Source organism: Solea senegalensis, linkage group LG5, assembly GCF_019176455.1.
Source record: "Solea senegalensis isolate Sse05_10M linkage group LG5, IFAPA_SoseM_1, whole genome shotgun sequence".
Taxonomy (NCBI): Eukaryota; Metazoa; Chordata; class Actinopteri; order Pleuronectiformes; family Soleidae; genus Solea; species Solea senegalensis.
The window spans coordinates 4,072,002-4,097,811 of NC_058025.1; the positions used below are offsets into that span (position 1 = coordinate 4,072,002).

At 38.6% G+C, this 25,810-nt stretch overlaps 1 protein-coding gene across 1 annotated transcript in view; it reads right to left on the minus strand.

The window, feature by feature from the left end:
* Positions 1 to 5,767: 5,767 nt before the first annotated feature.
* Positions 5,768 to 25,810, minus strand: part of cemip2 (cell migration inducing hyaluronidase 2) — a 36,444-nt gene continuing 16,401 nt past the window's right edge. The window contains exons 8-24 of the mRNA XM_044027011.1: positions 23,434 to 23,646; positions 21,682 to 21,887; positions 20,680 to 20,749; positions 19,937 to 20,065; positions 18,633 to 18,721; positions 15,710 to 15,841; positions 15,529 to 15,564; positions 14,105 to 14,260; positions 11,977 to 12,154; positions 10,730 to 10,945; positions 10,439 to 10,650; positions 9,772 to 9,954; positions 8,820 to 9,039; positions 8,614 to 8,715; positions 7,463 to 7,608; positions 6,132 to 6,238; positions 5,768 to 6,039 (exon numbers count right to left, since the gene is read on the minus strand). Of these exons, the coding sequence (XP_043882946.1) occupies positions 5,834 to 6,039; positions 6,132 to 6,238; positions 7,463 to 7,608; positions 8,614 to 8,715; positions 8,820 to 9,039; positions 9,772 to 9,954; positions 10,439 to 10,650; positions 10,730 to 10,945; positions 11,977 to 12,154; positions 14,105 to 14,260; positions 15,529 to 15,564; positions 15,710 to 15,841; positions 18,633 to 18,721; positions 19,937 to 20,065; positions 20,680 to 20,749; positions 21,682 to 21,887; positions 23,434 to 23,646 (2,601 nt within the window). The 3' untranslated portion in view covers positions 5,768 to 5,833. The remainder of the gene's footprint in view (positions 6,040 to 6,131; positions 6,239 to 7,462; positions 7,609 to 8,613; positions 8,716 to 8,819; positions 9,040 to 9,771; positions 9,955 to 10,438; positions 10,651 to 10,729; positions 10,946 to 11,976; positions 12,155 to 14,104; positions 14,261 to 15,528; positions 15,565 to 15,709; positions 15,842 to 18,632; positions 18,722 to 19,936; positions 20,066 to 20,679; positions 20,750 to 21,681; positions 21,888 to 23,433; positions 23,647 to 25,810) is intronic.

The window sequence follows — 25,810 nt, forward strand, 5'->3', positions numbered from 1 at the left end:
AATGCTAAAGGCTACTGCCCACACACACACACACACACACACACACACTCACGTGTCTCCACACAGTCATATTTTTAGCGTTGGCATTTCTCTTTAATTGTATTTGCACAGTTCAAAAGCCCGAGCGTCGTTACATCATTTAAGACTCAGCTGTGAAACGACGTCGAGTCAAAACATGGCAACATGTTCTTCACAAGATCAAAAGGAAATATTTAAAACAAACAAATAAATAAATAAGAAACATCACCTCGTATGACACAGAGGGAGGGAAAAATGTCTTCTGATGTCTCAGTGAGACGTTTGACGCTTTTAAAGAATTAAACAGATGAGACGACACATAATAATATCATCATGACAAGAAAAAAGCAGAAGTTGACAGAGGTTCATTTCCATAATAATAATAGTAGTCGAGCTCAACAACATACAGACCTAGTGACCTCAAGATTTTTGTTTTTCATTTTGAAATGTTAAGTTAAAATTAGTATCCTGACGAAAATGTTGTCATTTGTTTGAAAAGGTTTTTTTTTTTAGTTTTTTAAATTTTTGAAACATATTTTGGTGCTGAAGTCATTTTTTTTGCATAGTTATTAACATGTCTTAACATTTTCAAACTTTTGTGGTATTTTTTTGGAAATTGTAAAGTTTTCTACAATCAAAAGAAAAATTTGTAATACTTTTGGGCAACACAGGTACATTTTTGTAAAAATAAATTGTAAAGTTTTCATAGCATTACAATATTTATTTATACTAACAAGCAGTTTAAAATCTTTTTGAAAACATTTTGAAACTTTTTTGGTGAAAAAAAAGAATTTTGGGGGGGAAATTGTAATGTCTAGCATTAAAAGGTTTGTAATATTTGTGTGCAACATAAGTATGTTTTTGCAAACTGGATTAAAATGGGTACAAACAAAATTAACAGCATTCAGGAATAATTTTTTGTCAATTTTTGTAAAAATGTAAAAAAATTAGCTGACCATTCCATTTTCTTCTGATGTAGCAACATGTCTCTGTAACATTAGCTACATTTTATGTTAACATCAGAGCTGTAAAATCTGCGTTAATCTATCTCCTCTGTATCGTTAAACTTACACAAACACGCACATTTCTGTACGTTTGCACATTTCCTGACACAAATGGAGGTAGAGGACGGACACACGAGGCGGTGAAAGGACATTTTCATGTGCTCCCAGGCCTTCGTTATCTCACCACTGTGTATTGTTTATCCGTTTATTATTGTTATTTTCCTCATGGAAGCTGCCTGCAGGAGCCAATGTTCTCATAAGCATCATTTTCTCCCTCTGAATGTGTCACAGCAGCAGCAGTAGTCTGTCTCTCTCTCTGTCTCTCCCTCTCATTTCCAGGCTGCTGTGAGGTTGAGCACAGACGCTCTCGCTCTTCATGGTCACAGACCATTTTATGGTCAACTAAATTGTCTCTACGAGGCACACGGACGAGCCGCTGAGTGTCGGGATTGCTCTGTATTTCCTTGGGCAGTGACAGTTTGTATCTGCTGCTCTTGTGAGGAAGATTCTCCTCTGTTTCACATATATTATTTGACGCATGTTTAATAGATAGATGCACACTTTGATCTGTGAAGGCTCATTAAACCTCCGTGATAACCTCTAATCATCTCCTGCTGCGCTGATGAACGATTTGGTGGAAATAAAATTGATTTTTTTTTTTTTCCCCGGCTACACTTTGAACGGGATTAACTGTTTGTGAGCTAAAGCTAATTATGAAATCTTTGATGTCTACATTCAAGTCGAATGTGGATTTATGAAAGAGAAGAATTTCACAGTGAAGGCCGGTGGACGAGCGGGTCGTCTTTACAACAGGAAGGTTGAGGGTTCGATCCCCGGCTCAGTCCCTGGGACAAGATGTTTAACCTGGAATCATCTGGTGTGTGTGTGTGTGAAAGGGTGACAGCATATGGAGGCTCTGTATGAACGTCTGAGTGAATGAGTGAATGAAAAAAATGCTTTGACTGCTTATTAAGCTGCATGTACATGAATACAGACCATTTCCCTGACACTCAAAAACACTAAGACTGCCCCCAAGTGGTGAAACTGTGTATAAAAAATCTGAATATTTAGGAATAGGAACCATTTAAAATCACACAAAAAGACTTTTCCTGCTACTAAGTAACTTATTTTAGACATTACTAACATTAGTAACTGTCTTTTATTTTTATCCCTTTGCCCATTTTTTTACAGAATACCTTTGAATATGTGGCAGTTATTTTATAAATTACACGCACAGCAATTTACTTTATTTAAATGGTTTAAATGGTGTATTCACAATTTAAAATGATGGAAAAACTAGTTTTATTTAGCGGTGTACACGATTATATATATATATGTATGTATATCATATTTAAAATAACCTTTGTTTGAGTTTGGGTCTTTACGTCCACAAAACAGGTCCAAAAAATGGAATCTACAGTTTACAGGCATTTCTTCCACAACTCTCTCCTCTCTGGTGACAAAAACACCGATTCGCTGGCTTCCTGCGACAGCGCGAGGAAAGTTACCGTAATAACCACATGTTGGCTTTGACGTGCAACTTCTCAGCTTCCAGAAACCACTGGAATGTTTTCTGATGAGCATAATTACGAAAAAAAAACTTATTCTGACAGGAAACTCAAGGTTTCTCTGTAAAATATCACAATGTTAATTTCCCTGAACCGCTTCCATACGAGGTGTCCTGTCCGAAATGACTTACTCAAAGTATATCTTCACAATTACAGGGTCCGTATGTAAAATCTTGGTCTCAAAAGAAAGCTATGACATGTGAGCTTATTACAGAATTGTCTGAATCAGGACGTGTGTTACTGTGTCAGGTTTTAGGCAGAAAAACACATTCATTAGAGTGAAAATCATATGATAGTTTGATACTTTTCATCTAGGAATTAGTAAAGTGATATGTGATTAGTAAACAGAGCACTTTTACACATGTTTTTAAATAAACTACGGAATGATATAATAACCTATGTACGCACTAAAATAGGACTTTTATCACAAAGCATACGTGTTTATTAAACTGGCAACTTTATAACAAATGCACGAGTTTCAACGTTGAAAAGAAGGAAGGACTTGAATTTTGGAAAAGACGACAACAACAGGAAACAATCACAGTCCACACACCATCGCCAACAACAGTTAAACGTCAAACAACACATTATTTACAAAGTTCACTTCTAATAAAAAAAGCTAAAAACAAAACAAACAATTGAATATTTCTCTGGTTGTGCATCGTTAAAGCATCGATAGAATGAAGAAGATAAAAGGGGTGGAAACGACTTTTTCTCTCCTTCTTTCCTTCCTTTTTTTATTTCTTTAAAACAGTAGAGTGGTTAAAAAAGGCAACAAGGTCACATGTCCATAAGTCACACACAAGCACACATACGGTGGCCTGAAAGCCAAACCTGGCTTTCAAAATAAGAGTCTTTATTTCATTTTATAAAATAAAACAAATGTTGAATGAATGTGTCTCAGCTCCTTAAATTAGCCGAAAATGTAATGTAATTATATTTCTTTCAACTTTTAAAACTACTTCCGCCTGAAATACACATATCAAATGTTAATTATATTTTTGGGGATTTTAACCTTTAAAGGCCAGTATGTTTTCACAACTCCACTGTTTTATCAAAACATTGTTTCCCAAAAAATCCATTTATTAGTATATGTATTTGGTTATTATAATAATTAGGCCCTGAGAAGGGTCAATGATTGGCAGCAATATTGATTTTCCCATCCCATAATAATTATCATCAAATTCTCCTTGAAATGTATTTTATGGAAATTATTGTACTTTTTGTTGTTGTTTATATATATATATATATATATATTTGTACATTTGTCTCAAGCTTTATCATTTTACATTTTTTTAATAATAGTTTACACTTCCAGGCCACCGTACCCACACACGCAAACACACACTCTTAGTCACACACAGGTACGTATCACCGCTCAGTGGGGGAGCCCTGCTCACATCCAAACACCTTAGACTAAGATAAACTGTAAATCTCAACATAAAGCCTTAGACCTCACAGCTGGAATATGTTGTGTGTATTCTGATGCTCACTCTCTCTCTGAAGAGCAGACCCTGCTATGTTCGTATGAGTATATATATATATATATATATGTATATTTATATATTTATATACATATATACATATACACATATATATACACGTATATATATATATATATAAAAACACAGTTGTTTTTGGCAAAAATGCACATGAAGAGATGAGGCAGTTAAAAAAGATAAAACACATTCAATAATCCTGGTTTAGACAGAAATAATAATTATAATAATAATACTAATAATAATAATAAAAGAAAGAAAAGCAACGTTTTAATATTTGTTTGTGCTGCACATGTGGCCAGCACTGTTGACACCATCGCTGCCGAGAGATAAATAAAAGATACGAGTTCTCTCTTTCTGTCTTTCTTTGTTTGTTTGTTTGTTGTTAAATCCAGTAAAAATCCATTAAAAAAAAAGAAAAAGGAAAAAAAAAAAAGAAGGTGCTTTTAGTCTTCAGTTGCACAGCTGCACGATGATCAGAGGTTTTTCCAGTTTTCCAGATTCAGTCGTTAATAGACATCAGCAAAGAATCAGGGCCGAACGATTAAAAACATAATTAGAGAATAACGACGGCTGCTGTTTAAACGTGTTTTTGATTGCTCTATAGTCTAAAAATAAAATGAAATACATACATTTTGGCCAAGGTTAATGTCTTAATCTGTCATCCTTTCATTGTATTGTATGTAGGAGTATAGGAATTATTTCAATGTGTGTTTTATGTGTGCCGAGTCTCGTTTTAAATGCATTGACAGTGATTTTGGAGCCGAGGCTTATTTCCCTCAAATCATTCGACTCTACTGAGAAGTTAAAATAAAGTCTTTAACTGTAGAGTCACCTTATATCAGCAGTATCTGGAAAAGACAAGAATAATGATATTTTCTGCTCCTGTACATATGACAATGGATTGGATTTGTTGTGTCGTTAATATCCAGTAAAAAGAAAGGACTCCCTCCCGTCACTTTTAAACAAACAAAAGTCTGATCTCTCTAAATTTGTCATTTTAGAAGCTGAAAGTGACGACGCTGGTCTGATACGAGTGGGTGTGTCTCTAAATTTGATTGATTGACAGGGCAGTCATCATCCAGTCGTTCCCAGTGAGCGCTCGCACACGTGGGTAATATTAGATATTTATATTTGTATTTAATCTCTAAACAGGAAACAGAAAAATGAAGTCATGACGTCTCAAGTCAAGTCCCGAGTTCTAAACTTTCAAGTCAAGTCTCGAGTCCTCATCTCTGTTAATTTGTCATCCTTTCACTGGAGTGGAGTCATTACATCTGAAGCGGATTCGTGTTTTTTTTGTATATTTACAAAAACTTGGTCAGGCTGATATTAAAACATTTTTTTTTTTCTCTGAAGATAAACAACTGAGTTACAGCATTGTACAGCTCTGTTTGATCACTTTGGCTGATAAGGCAAGTTGTGTCTTTAAAAAAAAAAAGGAAAGTGCATTGACTCAGCGGCCCCAAGGCACACTTACACACGCACGCACGCACGCGCACACACACGCACACACAAACAAAACTCACAAAAACACTCCCCCTGTTCATAAAAACACACACACACGCCCTCCTCCTCCTCCTCCTCCTCTCACTTGAAATCGGTAAACATCTTTGCTATTGTTAATAAATTAAAGGTTCAGCAGTTCACATTCATCAGCTGGTTGTGTGTGTTTGTGTATCCGTGTGCAAGAGTGTTTCTGTTTTTTGTAGGTAAGGTTTTTTTTTGTATCGTTTCACATTGGTCATTGTTGTCCCGTGGCTTTTTTCAGCAGCTCCAGGTCTCTGCGCGGCAGAGCTGCCGGCGGCGGCGCCGTGCAGCCGTACGACTCCAACCCCAGCGGTAAGTAACGCTCCTGTCGCCCCAGGACCTCGTCCCCCTGCCCGGTGCGCAGTGTAACCCACGAAGGAGGTGAAGAACCACCCGGGAACCCCCAGAAAGCCAGACCCTCTGTGGTGAGACAGTGAACGAGTGAATGTGAAACGAACGAACGTCACCCCCCCCAAGAAAAAACACACAGTGAGAGAAGTGAACTTACTAACCTTTAGTTTGCAGACTGGCAGCTTTGGCCGCACCGAAGGAGACCAGGTACGGTGCGACTTTGACCAGGTCTTTGGGCTGACCTCGTGTCGCCATGAGCAACATTGACCTGTGGAGCGAACACATTATGTTTTATTTGTTGCTCTGAAAAGGTTAATACCAATGTTTAAAAATTAGGGCAGCCAACAGTTTAAAATACATGTTGATATTTATACGATCTACATTTTATGTGCACTGCAGTGCAATTATATACTATATACTATATTATTTTCTTTAAAATTAACTAAAACAGGTCATCAAAACACAAACTGTAAACTTTTGAAGGAAGAAAATAAAGTTCCTGAAACAAAAATGCCTTGTAATAAATAAAATAGCCAATTATTAAATCAAAATCAGACAATGTTGATGATAAAAAAGGGCAAATATACAGTTTATGTATAGGTACATATATATTTGAACAATAAATACAAAAAATATATAGATAATTATGTATAAAAGATGAGAGAACACACTTTAATCACATCCTGATTTGATTTAGTTTAAATTCATTGTGGTGGTGTACCGAGGCAAACATTTGAGCTGAATTAGGTTCAAGGATTCTCTTCTGAATGATTAGAAGAGTATGAAGACTGTAAATGTTGTAAATGTTGTTTACAATGTTGTTGGGTTAGAAATAAACCAACATGACTGAACCACAACGGGCAAAAACACAAGTTTCTGTGGTGGAGACATGTTTGAAAAATGTTAAAAAGTAGACGACTGTAAGTGGAGAAGAAGGTGAAGACAGACGCCAGCGTGGACAGAGAAGCCATTGAGCTTCAGCCAAGGTTAGCAAACTCCTCCCAGTGGATATTTGAACGTATATACAGTATAATGTTTATATACATCTCCGCTGCTGTGACACTTATGATCTCCGTCTGGTGTCAACATGTAAAAATGGACTTACTCAAACCATTTGTATTTAAAGTTCTACTCATTTTAACATCATTTCATTGTGATGTGGTCACATACTAAGGCTCTGCCATATATTGCTCCATCTCTGTGGTTTTTAAGTCAATTATTTTCCTTCTAACATGGTGGTGTAAACAAAGTGAGTTGTGACTTGATGTCGTGACCTCTATAGATGCTAAACTGAGTTTAGTTTCCTCAAAATATACAGTACGTTGTTCCATTTGTACAAATAAAAAACAAATACATCTGATTATTTGGTATACGGATCATAAAATACACTAAGAAAATAAATAAAATACAATAAGATGCATCAACAATCGTTTTATAACTGAAGTGTAGCCTTCCGAATAACAAACAAATCACAAACACGATCTTTTCTCACCTCTTTGGTATTCCTGTTTTTAGGTATTGTTCCATTTTGGCATCCATTTTGGAAAATGAGGTTTTCTTGGTGACTTTTCCGGAGCAGGCGTCCACCGTGACCAGGAAATATCCAGGCTGAGAGAAGAGCATGATCACCTCATTTACCTGACAGGTGACAGGAGGAACAATCAGTTCACGTTCAAACGAAAGACAACGAGCCTCATTCACTCATATGTGAACAGAAATGTCCTTAGTCTCTGCACTCAATTAGTGCTACACCTTTATTTCTCTACATAGGAGCATGTGTTGGACAGAGATGTTCAAAGAGGACTTTTTATAAGACTTATTTAGATTTAAAACTGCAGAAACTGAAATTGCATCACAGGTGGAATCATGAAAAGGAACACTTGTCCTTTTAGTTTCTTAAAAAATTCAAAAGAGTCGAGCTGCAACGAATAATAAATTATTAATCAGTTCATAAATTATTTCGTCAACTATTTTGTCTCATAAAACTGGCAACACCATCAGTGAGAGATCTAATACATGTTATGATGAAAAGATAATATTAAGATATTAAATTATATATACAAGCTTGTTTCACGTTTGAATAACAGTTATTAACTTTTGATTTACTATTTTTATTATTTATAGATCCATTTTGCATCATAAGCATGTTTTAATTGTTCCATATCATAACAAAACACTTTTATTTTGAAATTCTGTGTAATACCACCATGAATAGCTTTATTGTAAATGCCAATGGAATGCCAAGTTATTATTTAAAGATCATATAGCTCACTCTCTACTGGACAGTTGTTTTATTCTCATATTTTATGATCAGACTAGATCAGAGGTCTCAAACCTGCGGCCCATGGGCCACATGTGGCCCCTCTAACGATTTCAAGCTGCCCGTCACCAAAAGATTTGCACTTGATATTTAAAGATGCAGTATGTTTTTTTTTGTGAACTATATCTTGTTTGGTATCAAAACAAACACTTGTGATTAGAAATATTATGACGTATCATCACAAATGCTCACGTGGCCCCGAGGTCATTTAAGTTTGAGACTCCTGGTCTAAATGGACCCCTCTTCACCAGACCAGACACCTTCCCTCAAACATACAGCATAAACACGACATTAATAAACCATGTAAACTCTGTCAGACTCACAGTGATGGAGGAGGTGTTATCTCCTCTCTGCTGCTCGTTGCTGCTCAGAGACTTGATTTGTGTTTGGAGGTAGACGGTCCACGGTTCACTGGAAAACACAAGCTGACACACACACACACACACACAGGTCAGATAACCAGCAGTGAGGGCTTGTGTTTTAAATGACTACAGAGACGTGGACGTTAAACATGAGAAAGAATACAAACCTGTTTAGCACCACAGTCTTTGCAGGGCTGCGTGTTCAGTGCAGGCATCGGCACTGCCGCTGAAGGACTCTTGGCGTATTTGGGGTAAGCTTTGGCCGTACAGTTACACGTCTGTTTGGAGGACGTGGTCGCCATGATCTTCACTCGTTCACAGCCTTTCACTGAGCAGTAGCTGTGGCCTTCACGGCCGTGTCGGGCCCGCAGGTAGAGCCACAGCAAGCTGGGTGTCAAAGAAGGAAAAAGGGGGAAATAACACTTAATACACTTTCTTGACTGACTTTGATAAGTCTTGTGTTGGCATTTGAAGTTTATAAGTGTTTTTGTTTGATGTGTGGTGTGGTAGTTCCGCATTTGTTTGTTTTTTTTATGTTTCTTCATCCTACACAGACAATGTAAAATTAAGCAAAATTTGACCATTTCAAATGTTTCTTGGTGAAATTTTAAGTTAAAAATTAATGAAAACTCAAGTTTACACTTTCTTTTAATAAATTTTAGCACACAGTCTTGGCACAAGCTTAATTTAATTAACTTAATTTTCTTTCAATCACATTATTTATTCAAACATTTTTAATCCATTATATCATTTTAGATGTACTTCCACCATATTTTTATTGTGTCCAGATTTAAGAGCTTTCCTTTATTGTGCACATTACTTTCTTTTTTATTCTGATAAGTCCTGAAGACAACACTATCATGCACTTTCTATTTCTATGCATAACATAACTGTGCGCATTCAAACGGCAAATACAAATCTTAAATCTTTGCATTTTAATTGTCTGATTTCATCGCTTCAGACCTCGTAAAGCACTTTATAACCTTGTTTTGAAAAGAGCTACACAAATAAATAAAGATTATTTTTTATCGCCACGATCAAACAAATGCAAAAAAAAGAACACTATCAAGTTTAAGAGTGAATAAGTAGGGATTAAAATAAGACTGTGTGTTTCCTCACCCGACAGGTTGATCAAAGAAGTACTTTCTCTCCATCGGCTTTTTCTCCAACTCCGCTAACGACGACACAGTGCCGTAGTCGGTGAGGTCGATGAAGGTGTTGCTCTGCCTGTCGTTGATGTCGGCCATGATCTGGAACGTGGTTTCTGAAGGGTAACAGAGGCCGACCAGCACCCAGTCATCTCTGAGTGATGGAAACAAAACAGAGAGAGAGAGAGATAAGGACATTACAGTACATCACCTAAGGCAGCGGTCTCAAACTCGCACTGTCGAGTTCATCCGTCAATGTGAACTCAATATTCTGTTATTTCATTATCAAAACAAAAACAGGATATCTGAGTAAAAAACAAACAAGCAAATCTGCATCAGCAAATTTATAAATGAATAATTAGTCTTAATCCATTATTTCCTCATTGATTAGTCGATTGGTCCATAAAAAGTCTGAAACTGTTGATCATTGTTTATCAAACGTCTTATATTCAGTTTTAATGATTTCTTAATTAAATGAAGCAAAAAAAAACCAGATAATATTCAGATGAAGAAGCTGAAAAATCAAAGAGCTTGCTTTAATCATTAAAAAAACAAAAAAAGGCTGATTAATGATCAAAATACTTAATTTTCCCCTCCACAACTTTTTTACTCACACCCTGCTGACTCGTGTTACTCACTTATCAAAGTTGATGAGCGACAGGACGACCTCCCTGGGTGCAGGTCCGCTCCAGTGCAGAGTGTAGCTCTTGCTCATCATCAGGACAGGCTGGTACTGCTGAGACGGCGCCCCCTGGCTGTTAGTCCCCCTCAGCACCAGCGGAGCGCTCGGATATTCGTCTCTGCTGATGGACAGAGTGAGACTGGGGGCTCCCTGCGTCTGGACATACACCTGAAGAAGAAGAAGAGGGAACGGTTAGGACGAGTGGACAGACAGATGAGAAGAATGAGCCGTGTAAAGCTGCTCCTACCTGAGAATAGCGGCCGCTGCAGATCACTCCACTCCACTGGGACATGAGCACACAGGCAGGATGTCGGATCAGGTAATTGTCTGCTCTGCCGACGTAGGTGTCTTTGTAGCCCGTGACTGACCCGTCCACGTCGTGGAAGATGGAGTTTTTGTCTCCGTCCAGGTCGTTTTCTTCAAACCACTGACCGGGGCGACCAAAAAACGCCCGCAGACCCACCTGAGGATGTCGGAGGAAAAGAGCGTTTTATGTCTGTGTAGATTCTCATTCGTCCAGGTCACTGTTCTCCAAAAGACACTGAGTCAGCAGCAACTAGTCTTCAAAGATTTCTGCTCTCCAGCCACCTTTGACTGGAAAAATCTGCAAAGTCCTCTGAAATTAAAGGATCTGGTCACTTTGGATACTTTTAAAGTGGTTTACAACGACTTGTAGACGGTATATTTGTATAGATATTGTTCAAAATGTGCTAGTTTTGTGATTAAATGTCATACTCTGATAGTTGTGACCCTGTCCTGTCTAAAACATTTGCAAAAGAGATATTTAAACTTCAAGGAGGTTTTTATTTCTGGTTAAATCAATAAAAATAGCTTTGTGAAAGTTCAAGGTATTATGTTTTTTAAACTATATTTACTTATTTAAATTATTGGCACAGCAGTTGGTGACATTACAGGAAGGAACGAGAGAAAGAGAGAGGAAAACGTGCAGCAAAGACCCAAAAAGTCAAAAACTAGCCGCCACAGTAATGCACTGTCTCTTACAACCACAAGAGGGTGTTATTGATTCACAATGGTTTGACCACAGGCAATCCTGACTTCTCTCTTCTGTGGAACTGCTGATTCAAGTAACTGCCAACTGTGTGATCGTAATCTGACTGAATCAATGTGCGGGGGGATGGTTTGAAGGGTGAGGGAACAAGATGAGCAAAATACAGAAGAGGAAACAAACACAATCACAATCCTAACACTGGTGTATTAGGAAAGACTTGTATAAATAGATTTAGTCAAATTATTGCAACATAACATAAGCAACAGATGGAAGCAATGTTTATGATTTAAAACAGAATATAAAAGAGTCTCATGGTGGTATTTACACTGAAATATCATATGGTCAAACAGGTCAGTATGGATTATAAACCATTAATATAAGAAGATTATTTAAAAACGATGATACATACAGTGTCTTTACTTCACAATCAGCTCGATAACTTCTTTAAAACAAAGTCGAGTCAAAAGTGAGCGTTCACTACTCACAGTGGAGTGGAAGCTGATCCGGGACAAGTTGTTTTGCGGTGTGAGCTGCCAGGTGTTCTTCAGATTAAATCCCACAGCGTTGGTGTAACGCTCCGGCGTGGGGATGAATCCACGGAATGTGCTCTGCGTGAGCCGCACCGGACCGTCGTAGATCTGGAAACCTCGGATCGGGAACGTCCTACGGTTAAACCCCCGAGAGAAAATAGTTCATGATTAACAAGTAACAAAAATACAACAAAGAAATTAAGTAAACCGAGTAGAAATTATGTAAACAAAAAGGGGAGGAACACAGGTTTTTCTTAGTGACCTAAGTGATCAAACATGTGATTAAAAAGGGGATGCTCCATAACACACTTTTACAATCAATATCGACAATATATCAGTCTGATACAGTCATTTCACACCTTTTTAAAATAAAAATATACATACACAGACAGTAAGTGCTGAGGCATACACAACCAAATCAAATCATTTTAAAGCAATTTCAAGGACAACCTAATAGCAGGAATAATAATGTGCTTTAAAATCACAAGCGTATGAGAAAAGAAATGTTTGTAACCCAGGTTTTTAAAAATAATGTCACGCAATACTATCAGACCCGACTGAAGGGCCGTTTGTGTACAGCGGCAGTGCAGAGGCGGGTGGAGACAACAAGTGTTTATCCCATCAAACTCCTCAAGGACCAGGTTTTTTGAGCAGTAGATTTCACTTCTCAGACTTTTATGTGGGAGCCTCTTTGTGTTGTTACTCGTCTCGCTTTACCAGCACAATGTTGCTGTTGTTGTCTCCACTTAAAACGGATCACTTCCTGTGTGCAGTGTGCAGTAGTGTTAACACAGAGAAGGGGTTGTGTGGAGGTGAGAGACTTCATCTGTGCTGTGTGAACCCTTTGGAAAAATGGCATTTAAAATGTACACGCCGCAGTTCTAACCGTCATATGTTAGTGATGTTAATGACGCCTTATTTCCTTATTTACATTTTAATTAAAGGATTAAAGAAGGTATTTTGCTAAAACTATCTCTTTTTTCCTGGCCTCAAAAACAAGGCTGTCAGCAGCTCTGGCAGTAACTGACAAAGCCAGAGCGAGCCAGATGTCACAGTGTGGTCAGGAAACCTGTAAAACGGTTGTGACAGTGGTCACAAGCAAACAATCTGTGGTTTTAAAGGCAGCTGTTTTTGTAAAAGTTTCCCGCTTTGTGTGTCACAATATCTGTAATTAAAGAGGGGAAAAAAAACAACTTATGCAGATAAAAATCTATGCTCTTATTAGGACAACATTAAGAGATGCAATAAAACCTCTGCATAAAAGGAGGTAAAAGTCTTTGAGGCACAAGCTGTACAAAACTGGCTCTTATCATACATTTCTCCGCTATCAGGAGCACAAGATCTTCATGTTCTGTTCAAATAACAGAAGGAAATGATGAGAGAACCATGCGTCAGAAGAGCCTGCAATCCTGATGAGTCAAAGCAAACTCTTCTTGTCCTCCGTGGTGCTACAATGACTAACTAACCCACATCTACGCAATTATGTAAGCCTTAGCCTTGCCACCATTTTCTTAGAAACTGTTTAAAATATCACCAGAGGAGGGAAGTTAAGTCAAACAGAACTTCCTTTCACAAGTTCACCGACAATTAAAAGCAGCTGCAGCTGCAGCAGCCTCATCTGTCCATCTATAGTATCCAACAACCCCTCTGACCGGCTGACTTTCCCCTCCGTGTTTGTTTTTCTCAGCATACTCTTTTTTTTTCCTCCTCAGGCTGCTCCTCCAACACCATCCCCTGTATCTCCCGAGAGAACTTGGGTTTGATTTGGACTTTTCCCCCTCAATCCCTCACATAAATCTTAACTCCATTCATACAATTAAGCTGCATTTTTTCACCAGGCAGTGCAGTGCAGTGCAGTGCAGTTCAGCTCGGAACAGTAAACCTAGATTTGGCTTAGGTTTCCAATGTGGGGTGTGTGTGTAGGCCAGATGGTGTTAGTGAAATAAGTGTAAATAGTGTGACATCATAACAGCCAATAAATTTAACAAAGATACAGTAAACACAGATATTTGCTAAAAAAGAAACACAAATAAGTCTTGCATCCTCTCTATGTCAATAAATTCCCCCCATTATTTGCCCTCACCTGTTTCTGGGCAGCGTCCTCATCTTTGCATCAGCTCCTCCTGGTCCCCAGTATTTATTTTGTCCTCCATTTGTCCCTCTGTTCTGGCTTTCGCCCACAAACAGGGACTGTTTCACCTCTTGGCTTGAGCCTTCATCCTTAGGGTAGCTGCCATCACTGGAGAATAAAGAAAACATAAGTGTATATGCTGTATATTGCAATTAAAACACTAAACAAATAAGTTCAAATGTATCAATAAACTTAATTTATATAGCACTTTGTTTGTCATGGAAAGGTAAATTCAAAGTGCTTCATGAGAAGTAATAAAATGAAACCAAATAAAGCAGTTGATTAAAAACACACGGCCAGCAATAAATGACTGAAAGTTAAAAACAAATAACATGACATATGAAGTGAATTTCCCAGATGTGGGATCAACAAATCTTATCTAAATATGTGCAAATCAAATACTCCCAATGACTGAAACAAAGGTAGGTAATGTGATGATTGTCTAATGGCAAAGGCTCCATCTCTTGTCAAAAACTGAGATTTTGGGATAACCATTTTGGGCTGAAGCATGAAAGAGATGCTTGTGAACACAGAGGAAATCTAAAGCATTGGTTTTCAAATGACGGGGCTTTGGGAGCAACATTTTTCCTGAGTTACGTCTAAAAAAAAAATGTAACCTCTCATATTTATTCAACAAAAGTAGAGCACATGAAGTCAGGGGAAACAGAAAGAACCACTTCAGGGTGATAACCCACTGATTTGAGGCAGTGCTTCCCAAAACTTTGTATAGCAGGACCCACGTTTTGAAGATGATAAACCCTCACTGCCCATATGAAAATATAAGAGGGGAAATTAGTGCACACTTTACTGTTTTTGACCATTTTTGTACAACTAATATCAATAAACCAGCCATTTCAAGTGATAAATGTCTGACAAGTTATTTTATTTTATTAAACCAGGCAAAAAAAACCATTGAGATCAAAATCTCTTTTCCAATGGTGACCTGGCCAAGAGTTCAGCAGCACACGTCATAATAAGTTAGTCAATCAACCATAAAAAAGGTTTTGGTAATGACCCAGTCTCTGGGAATGATTGATATGAAGCAACGTTTCCAAAACTTTCTTTATGGGGACCCACTTTTTAAAGATGGCAAACTATTGTGACCCAAATCACAATATGAACCACGACAAGAGCAAATATCGGACTAATTTACAACCATACAAACAAATAATTTCCAAGAGATGTTTTGTAAATGATTCAAAACGTAATTTGACGCACGTTATTTATAACACACACATAAATCTTAAATAAAAGAGCAAACAAAATCTCCTGTGACCGATCTGGGGGTCCAAACCCAGTATTTGAGAATCACTGATCTTAAGTATCCAATAAAATAACACAATGCCCACAGAAGAGTGATTAAGAGATGTACGAACCTGGCAAAGGATAATCCCACTCCATTGTCTGCAAATCTAGAAAATGTGTTACAGTGTTAGTGAGAAACATGTGTCATTTACAGTCTAGAAAACAGTGGATAAAGTCTTCATCATCATCATCATCATCATCATCACAGGGCACATCCCAATCACATGATTCACAGCCCATGAGCCGTCTCACCCAGAGTTCTGGATGATGATGTCACCACCACGAATCCACGCTCCCAGGTCGTTGTTCTTGAAGGAGATGAGCGTGTCGATGACGGCTGCCACCCGAGGACGGCCGGGATCAGCGTTCTGGTGTGGTCTGAACCTGGAAACGCACACACACACACACACGCACACACGCTCACTAATCATGACATTTTTCTTTGACTGCATTAATTTCCTCTCTGTGTGCGGTTTTTAACCACAATGTTTTTCTAACCTAACGTCGGCCGGAGAACAAATCACAGTCACACACACACACACATTTGGGAGGATATGAGCGAGCAACAGAGCTGATAATCATCATCTTGTTGTGCTATAAATCTGCACAAATGTAATTTATGACTCTATTTGAGGTGCAGGCTCACAGGCTGCAGGCTTCAGCGCTCGCTCTGGCTTCCAGAAGGTCCACAACATCGTAGTAAGAGTACATTGCGTCATTAAATATAAAAAAATAATAATGTGTTTTTTTATCCCCAGCGGAATCATAAATGTACTGTAAGTTTTATGGCCAACTTCCCATTAGATGAGGAAATATCTTGTGTACAAAGTTGAAACAAACCAGAAATCTTTCTTTTTTTCCATATTTCCTCAAAATTATTGGACTTTTCCCCATTTTTTTCAGCCTAATGTCTTTACAGCTCAGTGTTATTAGTCATTCTTCCAGGAGAGAAACTTATAACAAATATGCAAATGTGTTACAGCTTTTTATATACTTTTTCTTTTCATTTAGCAGTTTTTATTGGTGTTATACAATTTGTTTGACTTGACAAATCGTGTGATTTATAGATTAATCTGCCCACCTGATGAATCGGACAGATATTTGCCATTTCTTTTTAGTTATTAAACCACCAATTATTACAAATTACACATTTTTGCTCTCAGAAACCTTAATTAATGTTACAAAGTCACTAAAACTTTATTTTTCATCCAAAAGGTTTGGGTCTTTTTGCTTTTCAATAACCCGTATTGTGTATTAGTATTTAGTTTATACATTATTTTTACTGAAAATACCATATAACATTGCACTGCAGCGCAATATATGAAATGTAGATTGCAGTATTTGTGTTTAATTACGTTTTCATAGATGGAGGAAAGAAAGAAAACTGGCGATTTCTAAAAAAGGCATGGCCATATAAAGACCCTCATCGTTCGAAACGTAATGTGAATTGTGTCCGTTTTTTTATGCCCTACTTACTCTGTGAATATGTTTATGCTTTCTCCCTGAGACGTGAAAAATAATATGAATAAAATAAGAGAGGAAAAGACCTTGTCATGAACCACAGTTGCATTTATGCAACATCAAATTACAGCTAATTATTATATTTAACATTAGCCTGTGAGGTATTTAGAGGACATCACTAAATTATAGGTACAGAAAAGAACCTGTGTGACACGCTCTGACACTCTCCACCTCTAATCTGCACACACACACACACAACACAGCGCCATCCAATTAAATTCTCTGCGTGAAGAAAACTCCTGCTGCAGGATTCTCCATCATCAGTCTGCACCAGCAAACTGTCTGGAAAAACCTGAGAGCCCACGCTGTTCAGCTGGGAATGGAAGGAATGGCTAAAATTGCACTGCACACGACCAAGAGGACGAGGACGAGGAGCAGGAGGAGGAGGACAAGGAGGAGGAGCTGGTAAAAAAAAAAACTGTACCATACCAGAGCAGCTCTAATTCCCTGTGAAGCGTTTATGTAGAAAGAAAAACAAATATAAGAGGGTGTGCACCGCTGCAGTTTATGATTTAAATGATCCGAAGATGACTTAAATCACTGCAGGAGTTAATTAAATCCAGTGTTTTTTTACATAGTTTCTTACGATGACACAACACAAATGCTACCCCCTCTCTTGCGCGCTTAATGCCAAGTACACATTTTAAAAACCTCCTCCACATACCACTGCCCATACAAACACACACACTCTCACACACACACACACACAGCATGGTCAAGCCTCCATCTCAGTGGACACATGGGATTTTTTCCGTCGAGTTGAGGACTGTATTTGGGCAGGGAGCTGCAGAGTGGAAACTCTATCTGTGAAAAGCCTTATTTTCTCTGTCAACACAAACCTGACAGAGAGCTTCCACTAAAATGCACTAACAGAGTAGAAAGGCCTTCCACTGTATCTGCACCCAGTCAATGAACATAATATCCTCGTAGATGTACGGTATGAAGCGGTAAATAACTGTAAATTGCCGTGGCTTTAGACAAACATGTTAGTAAACCACAAAAACCTGAACATTTACATAAAGTAACTGTACACCATGGTGCAAAAATATAGACATATACATTAAAATGTTTATTTTTGTCCAGTACTGCAGCAATATTAGACTAATATAATGTAATATATATGTAATATAAATATATTGATTTAAATGTTCAGTGTGCACTCCTCTCAACTGATGAATGCGCTTTTTAGAATTTTAGAGAAAGCGGCACTTAAAACTTTACCAAAAAACCGTCTGAGACCAGAAGTATCTCAAATTAGAAAAGGGAACTCGACAGATACTTTTCATAAGAAAAGAAAAACATTGAAGATAATTCCCTTCTGCAATATAATTTCCTTCTCCTTTTTACTTCCATTCTTTCAGTTTGTTTTGAATAAAGGTCCAGTATGTAACATTCAGCGGGGTTTATAGGCAGACAGTATGTTTACATTAATGAATCATTCCTATAAAATAGAAAAACAACACCCTTTTTGGTAAGTGAAGGCCACCGTAGTTCACTGACACGCTTGGGGAGTGAATGGTGAGTAAAGGACTCCTTAATCAATCTCATGTCGCACTAATTTTTACACACTGCGCCTTTAAATTTCATGAGCATTAGTATTATTATAACTTTAAACAAAATGAATGAGAGACTGTAAAAGCACACACATACACACCTGGCACTGTTGTCTAGACACAGATATTCCCGAGGGTCGGCAGCACTGGCATTCGTGGTCTTCACTCCTTTATCAATGAACAGCCCTGCCTATGAACGAGAGAGAGAGAGAGAGGTAAAAGAATGATTGATGACAATTTCCTTTATTACTTAGTGTTTAAAGACTTTAAAGCCACAGATTTATTGCTGTAAACACTATTATTAGTATATTTGACAGTGGGGTGTCAAACTATATTACAGAGGGGGACGGAATTATACAAACTAAACTTATAGGTTAAATTAGTGTAACGTGTGATGTAACGTGTATATTAGGGAGTAGTCTCAGAGGGGCTAAATATCAGTTTTGAGTACTCACAAAACATAAATGTTGAACTTTATGAATGTTTTTCCATTGAAATCAGCTGAACAGTAATGTAACGCTCATCTGTCTCACCTGATTTCCTCTGCTGTGTTCCAGCAGAACAGCACATACAGGCCTGTAGTCACATGTATCTTTGCCAATAATCTATCATTTTTCTCCAGACATATAAAGGTTAAAGAGAGGGAGTAAAATACAAATGAGGGGCTGAGCCCACCCCCCTTATAAAACCTCCCCTGGGTTTTAAAAGTCCACATCTAATTTGTTTAATTCTTTTATTGGCGGAGGTAACTCGATGTGTGGTACTAATAAGAGTGTCAATGGAGGAGCGGGAAAGACATAACACATTATCTCGCGGGCTGAACACAAGTGTATGTCGGGCCAGATGTGGCCCGCAGGCCTCGAGTTGGACATATGTGGAACAGAGGCAGTGATGAATGTATTTAAGTGAAATCAGGTGCTGACAGGGTTACAGTACTCGCACTGTACACAGTAGGAGAAGTGGAAAGCAGACACACTGTGAATAATGTATACATGTATATGTAATATACTGTGTGTTTACATTGTCCGCAACATGGGGATTTCTTACGTGTGCATAAAAAATGAAGTGTAACGTAAATAAAATGAAAAATGTCATGTGTCCGTGTCCCGTGTACATGGAAATCTATACTCTCAGTTGGTCTTGTGGTATAATCATGTATAGGAGAGGCTGATGTGGTCAGACTGGACAAAGACCTTACAGTTCACCTGCCTGACTTCACTCTTTACACAACAGAGTTCTATTGTAGATTCCACTCATGTGTGCGAGTGTCTTTTTGGCACAAGCCAGGAAAGTAAGCAGAGACTCTTTTTACGAGTTATAAACACTGCACATATAAACAACACCAATTTAATACTTGCGCTGACAATAAAAAGGCACAAAAAAAATAAACCAACACCGGTCGTACCTTAAAGTTGGAGTGAACACGGTTGTTGTAGAAAATCCCCAGTGGAGTGAGCTCTGCCTTGGTCTCCGGTACCAGCCCATGCGAGTCTCCAGTGGACGCGCTGTGGAACACAAACCATATGCCAGCGTCCTGGACCAGGAAGGAAAAGTGGAGAAATAAAGTGATTAACACGACAGGAAAAATCACATTTTGTGGTGGGGCCAGAGGAATTTCATTATCTGGGCTTATGCTCCATCAGAAACAATAAATGGAAGAGGGCAGGATGTCACACGACTCTCACGTTGGTCGAGTCCCACAGTGAGAGTACACGTAAGCGTATGAGTTCATGGGAGAGTAACAGTTCATCAAAGGCTACGATTCATTAGATTCTCTGACAGTTGGCCTAACTACGATACAAATACCCACTACCAGTGACCGCAGAGCCCTCCCATGTGAACTTTGTCTGAGCCGAAATGAAAAAGAGATGAGATGAGGGATATCCTTCTGCTATTCTCACATATTAGAAATCTGACTGTTGTTCTACCCTTCTATCAAATACCAAACCCTGTTAAGTCCCATTTTATTGAGGGATCCTTGTTTTTTATTGAAAATACACTTCCTAATACAAAGTTTAGGAACAGCAAAGCCACAGCAGCTTTGCATAATATTAAAAGTTCCTTGTTCGTCACTCATGTTTTTATTAATCATTTGTGGAGTGATTATAAAGTGAGCTGAAGCTGTTTTTATAATTCTGATGTTATTACCTGAGAACCAGCAGCTGCGTTACTGATGAGGTTGTTGTTGGGGTTGGCGATCCAGAATGTTGACACTGCCCTGGAAAAGCAGAAAACAAAAGGTAGGACTATGTCAAATAAGACAGATTAAAGTGATCTTTCATCCATCCATCTTCTACCGCTTTATCCTCCACATGAGGGTCCATTAACCCCTGCCAAGACTCACACAGAAACCCGCGGAAACAGGCCTCGCTGCTTCCCTCACTGAAGGACTTTTCTTCTTTTCTCGACAACATCCCGCGGAGAAGAGCGGTTGTTTTTACATTGATAAAGGCATCCTGCCAGTATCTCTCTCACACTATACAACTTTACAACAGTATCTCCCCGACAGACAATGTCCGGCTGTTTTCTCTCAGAGTACGTCTGCACAAGCTCACCAGGTTTCCCACCATCAAAAATGTACTCTGACGAGGATACAGCTTTAAAGAGGGGGCACAGAGTCAGTTTGAATGGACATTTCAAGCAAATATTCAACAGGATTATTCATTCATTGTCATTGTCTGAGGGTCGCGGGTCGATGGAGCTGATCCCATTTGAAGTGTCCAATTACCCTAATCTTTTGGACAGCGGGAGGAAACTGGAGAACCCGGAAAGAACCCACGCACACATGCGGAGAACATTTCAAATCTGTAACCCTATCGCCTTCACACTACACACACACAATTCTTAAATGTGAATATTTTCAGGTTTCTTTGCTCCGTATAAAGAAGAAATCAATTATTTATTTAGAAATCAAATAAAGTCTGGAAAAACACTGATGAATGATTTCATGACATTTTATGGACCAAACAATTCTGAAAATAACCATTAGCTGCAGCTCTACTTTGGATTTAATCTCATGAAATTAGGAAAACATACATTTTATACTTGGTTTTTGATTAGCAGTTGTTGCAGAGGAGCCTTGACAACTGGTCATATCTTTAACCTGAGAGACTCTGTGACTTCTGCATGTCATATCTTTTGTTCTCTTACTTGCACTCTGTGCTGGGTGAAGGCGTGTAGCCCTTGTAGACGTTGTCCTTGATGCTGGTGCAGAGAGTGTCGTTGCGGTCGGTGGGCAACTGAGTTCCAGGTCGCGTCAGCAGGCCGAGGTTGTGGAAAAAAGTGTTGCGCTGCTCGATCCCATCTTTGAGGAAAAAACAGTGACCCAGGGTGTCGTAACCAACTGTGTTTTTCACCTGAAGCAAAGACGGAAGAGCACAAGAGAACACGGAGAAAATAAATTAAAGCATACAGGTCACAGGGAGGCTTTAAAAAGCCCAGTTCTCAGTGGGAGAGGAAAACTGTATCCACTACTTAATACCATTTATAGCACTTTTTCCTTTTCCACAGGATAGTCACTTCATACCTGACAGAAAATATGCAGAAAATCCTGGTAAACAAGGAGGTTTGGACAACATTAGTTACAGCGAGTAACAGCTAAATGCTTGTTTCCTCAGACTACCTAAAATTCCTGAAATAATGTCCTACGGTGACTTTTTTCTTTTTTTAAACAAACCTGACCAAAGCGACATGGAAAACAGTGGTATCCAGAGTTCCTCATGAGTATACACAAAAGAATATTCATATCATTACTGTGTGAGAGAGGAAACAGGAAAAAACTGCAACAAGACAATCCAAAACTTAATACATTCCATTTCCTTAATGGAGGAAAGGAAAAATGTATTCAGCCAAGGACAAACATCACGTTTGGTGTCAAGAGGGAACACACACTCACAGGATTGCAGTTATTCTTTTAAGGTTACTTTACCCTAACCACACTTAAAATCTTTAACTTAGCCAGTTCCACAGAAATTAGGTTCTGCTACATTAGGATTAAAGTGGTTACAGATACAAATGTATATGAAAATACTTAAATTAAATAAAGAGACTGAATATGAGACACAAGAAGGAAAAAAAGATCCAGAAAAATCAATCTATTACAGTAAACCAGTGATGGAGGCTGTGATTGATGAACACTCAGTCCGGTATCACAATGCAGTCATTTGTAAGAGCTGCCTGTGAGATTACACCTGTCAGTGCTACATTATTAGGTTAGAGCAGTGTTTCTCAATCCTGGTTATGTGAGACCCCTGTCAGGGAGCAGGGAAACCTCTAAAACAATGCTGGTTTTAAGAGGTTTCACTGCTCCAGCACACACGATTCAAAAGGTCAGCTGCTCATCAAATTCTAGGAAAAGCCTGACAACAACATATTCACACCCATAAAAACAAAAAAAAACAAATGTGGAGAAGACACTCTGTCTCTGTTTCACCAAATGTTTTTCCCCCCACAAGCCGTGCATGGTTCATTGAGAAAGTTATTTTTAACACACACTTAAAACCTCTCCATCTGTCAAAAATGTCATAAAGACACCACATACTATACCAATTTCAAAGTAAAAGCACTTCAATTATCTGCATACATGAATCTTTTTCAACAGCAGTTTTATTGCAAATTGGTATTTGCCATAATTGGAAATTGGCAAATGCACCAAAATCCCCTGATATGAATAAAGACTAAAACAGTATCAAATCCATTGTTGAAGTGATGGGCTGAATAGGCTGTCACCTCCATGACTTCTATGCTTCCTCTACAATCTTAGTTATTGGCCCAAGCACTCCAGAAATATCCAAAGTCAGAGGCAAACCAAATGAAACACAGAGGAGCGTGAGACGCAGCAGATCAGCGATGCAGCCATCACTGTGGCCCGGGCCTTATTTAACACAGCCACACTATACTTACCAGCAAACCATTGGTGGCGTGGATGGTGACGCAGCGTGAGAAGGAGTGGTGTATGGAGAGTCCGTCCACATAGGTTGGTTCCCGGTAGCCTCCCCTCTGGTCGACATCCCAGCACATGTAAAAGTTGAGAGGGTAGCGTCCTTTCTCTCCCTGCTGACCCATGTTCTTCAGCTCCACGTGGGACAGATGCACCGACGAGAAGTTAGCATAGATCTGTGACGTGTAGAAAGAGAGAGACAATGACAATGTGGTTTTACACAGTGTAAAAAGTACATGACACTGGGAAACCCACAGCATGTTTGTGGCTACAAAAGTTAGGCTAAACATGTCACCACTCTGGTGTAGGTCAATATCACGTTTCCATGTTTGTCAGCGAGTCACAAATTTCCATAACTACTGCTGCTCTTTTCATAAGCATGAATTAAAAGCAACATGCACAGAGATGCAAAAGAAAATGTACTTAGAAGCAAATTAAGTCCAACATTAACATCAACAAATAGTCAAATATACTGTGGATATGGTGTACAATGCTCTGCAGGAGGCCCTTTTGTGGGTATGGCCTAATCCACAAAGTCTGGTTCCTGTTAAAGAGGTATTGGCCAATCCCTCCAGCTAACTGTAACACAAACACAAATTCTTGTACAGCAGTCATAGTGAGGACATGCATAGACATAATGCATTACATAACCCCTGCCTTCACCCACTCGCCTTAACCCTCCAAACTAAATGCATAATTCCAACCTTTATCCCAACCCAAACCTAATCCAAACACTAACCCTCAAAATTGAGGACCAGCCAGAGATTAGTCTAGAGCCAAGTTCTCCCTCAATCTACCTTTTTCTCTTAGTGTCACACGCATGCACGCGCACATGTACAACAAAAACATACACACTAATAAGCGATGTAATGAATTATACATGTAGCACATGAACACATTAATGTGACATGACTGCCAACGGTTTTATGTCCATGTCCAGGTGGGAGTAGTGTGACAAGAGCACTGAGGACAATGTGCAGTGATGAGTGCAGAGCACTGATGGTTTGAGATGGAGGCGTCAATCATATCAAAAGCAGATTGTGTAATATCAATAAAAGTGGTTTTCATGCTACGCGTAAACGTGGTTGAAAAGAAAATTGTTAAAATGGAAAGAAAGTGTTTATTGTGTTTTGCACAATGGGGACACGTTACACACAGCTTCAGGAATGCTATTGTGCATTTGCCACAAAACGTTAAAGAAATCCTACCATAGCTGACTAAATTATAGTGTACTTGTTATAAAGGAGCCATCAGAGAGGGTCGGGGGGGATAAGACACTGCGGTTATTGTCACGCTGAAGTGCTTATCTGTCTTCAGTGTCCTGATTTACAGACTTCACATTTACAGGAAAGCATTGGCCATGAAAGTAAAAGCTTCACGTTTATTTGGAGGCAGAGAAGAAAATGAAAAGAAAACCAGAGAATGGCAATCGAGAGAAAGCACATGTACATATGAGCTCTGCGGTATGGAAACAGTCACACAGATTACTGCAGACATTTATCTACTAATTTTTCCATTGAAGGTCACAGGAAAGGAACTGGAGTCAATCCCAGCTGACAACACAAACAGCCACCCATAATCACATTAACACCAGTTGTCAAAGAAGGCCTTAACCACATGGAAACAGAAGTTTAATGTTTTTGTTCCTAAACATGAAATGCCTTCATACACACAGATGCCCCAAAACAACTCTAAACACTGTATATACATATATATATATGCCAGGCCTGTATGTGGCACTGTAATACTGCAAAAATACACAAAATGAAAATGAAGAAGTAAACATGCACTTGCGTACTGTGTACAAACTAACATCAACAACGATAATGGAGACTGCAACAGCAAATGCAAGAGCAAGTATTGGGGCTATGACATCATTGATTTCCCAAGGTTGGGTTTTTGTATACACGGAAAATGCAAGGGCGGTGTATTGAGATTTTCATCATTTTCCAAAAATAGCATTTTTAGCACTTCCAAAACACCAATTTGTGTATGATGAAAAAAAGTTAGTTAAAGTTAGATGGTGGCTTTACTACTGTGTACACTTCTACAGCTCAACAAAGACATTAGACACATATTTCTCTAACTATTTCACTGCAGATATGATGTAAAAGCATAAAAACAAGCATCTAAAGATTTGCAGCTTGTAATGCGAGTAACAGAGAGTGTGAATGTAAAGCAAAACGTGCCTCCTCACATACACACGTCTGAAAAGATACCTTATATCGTGCCAGTCTGCCGACAGGAAATGTGGTGTCTGTTACTAATGTTTGTTTAAATTTGTTGGAACCAAATTACTAAGGACAAATGTGGGTCCCGAGGCTGGTCCATTTTTAAAAA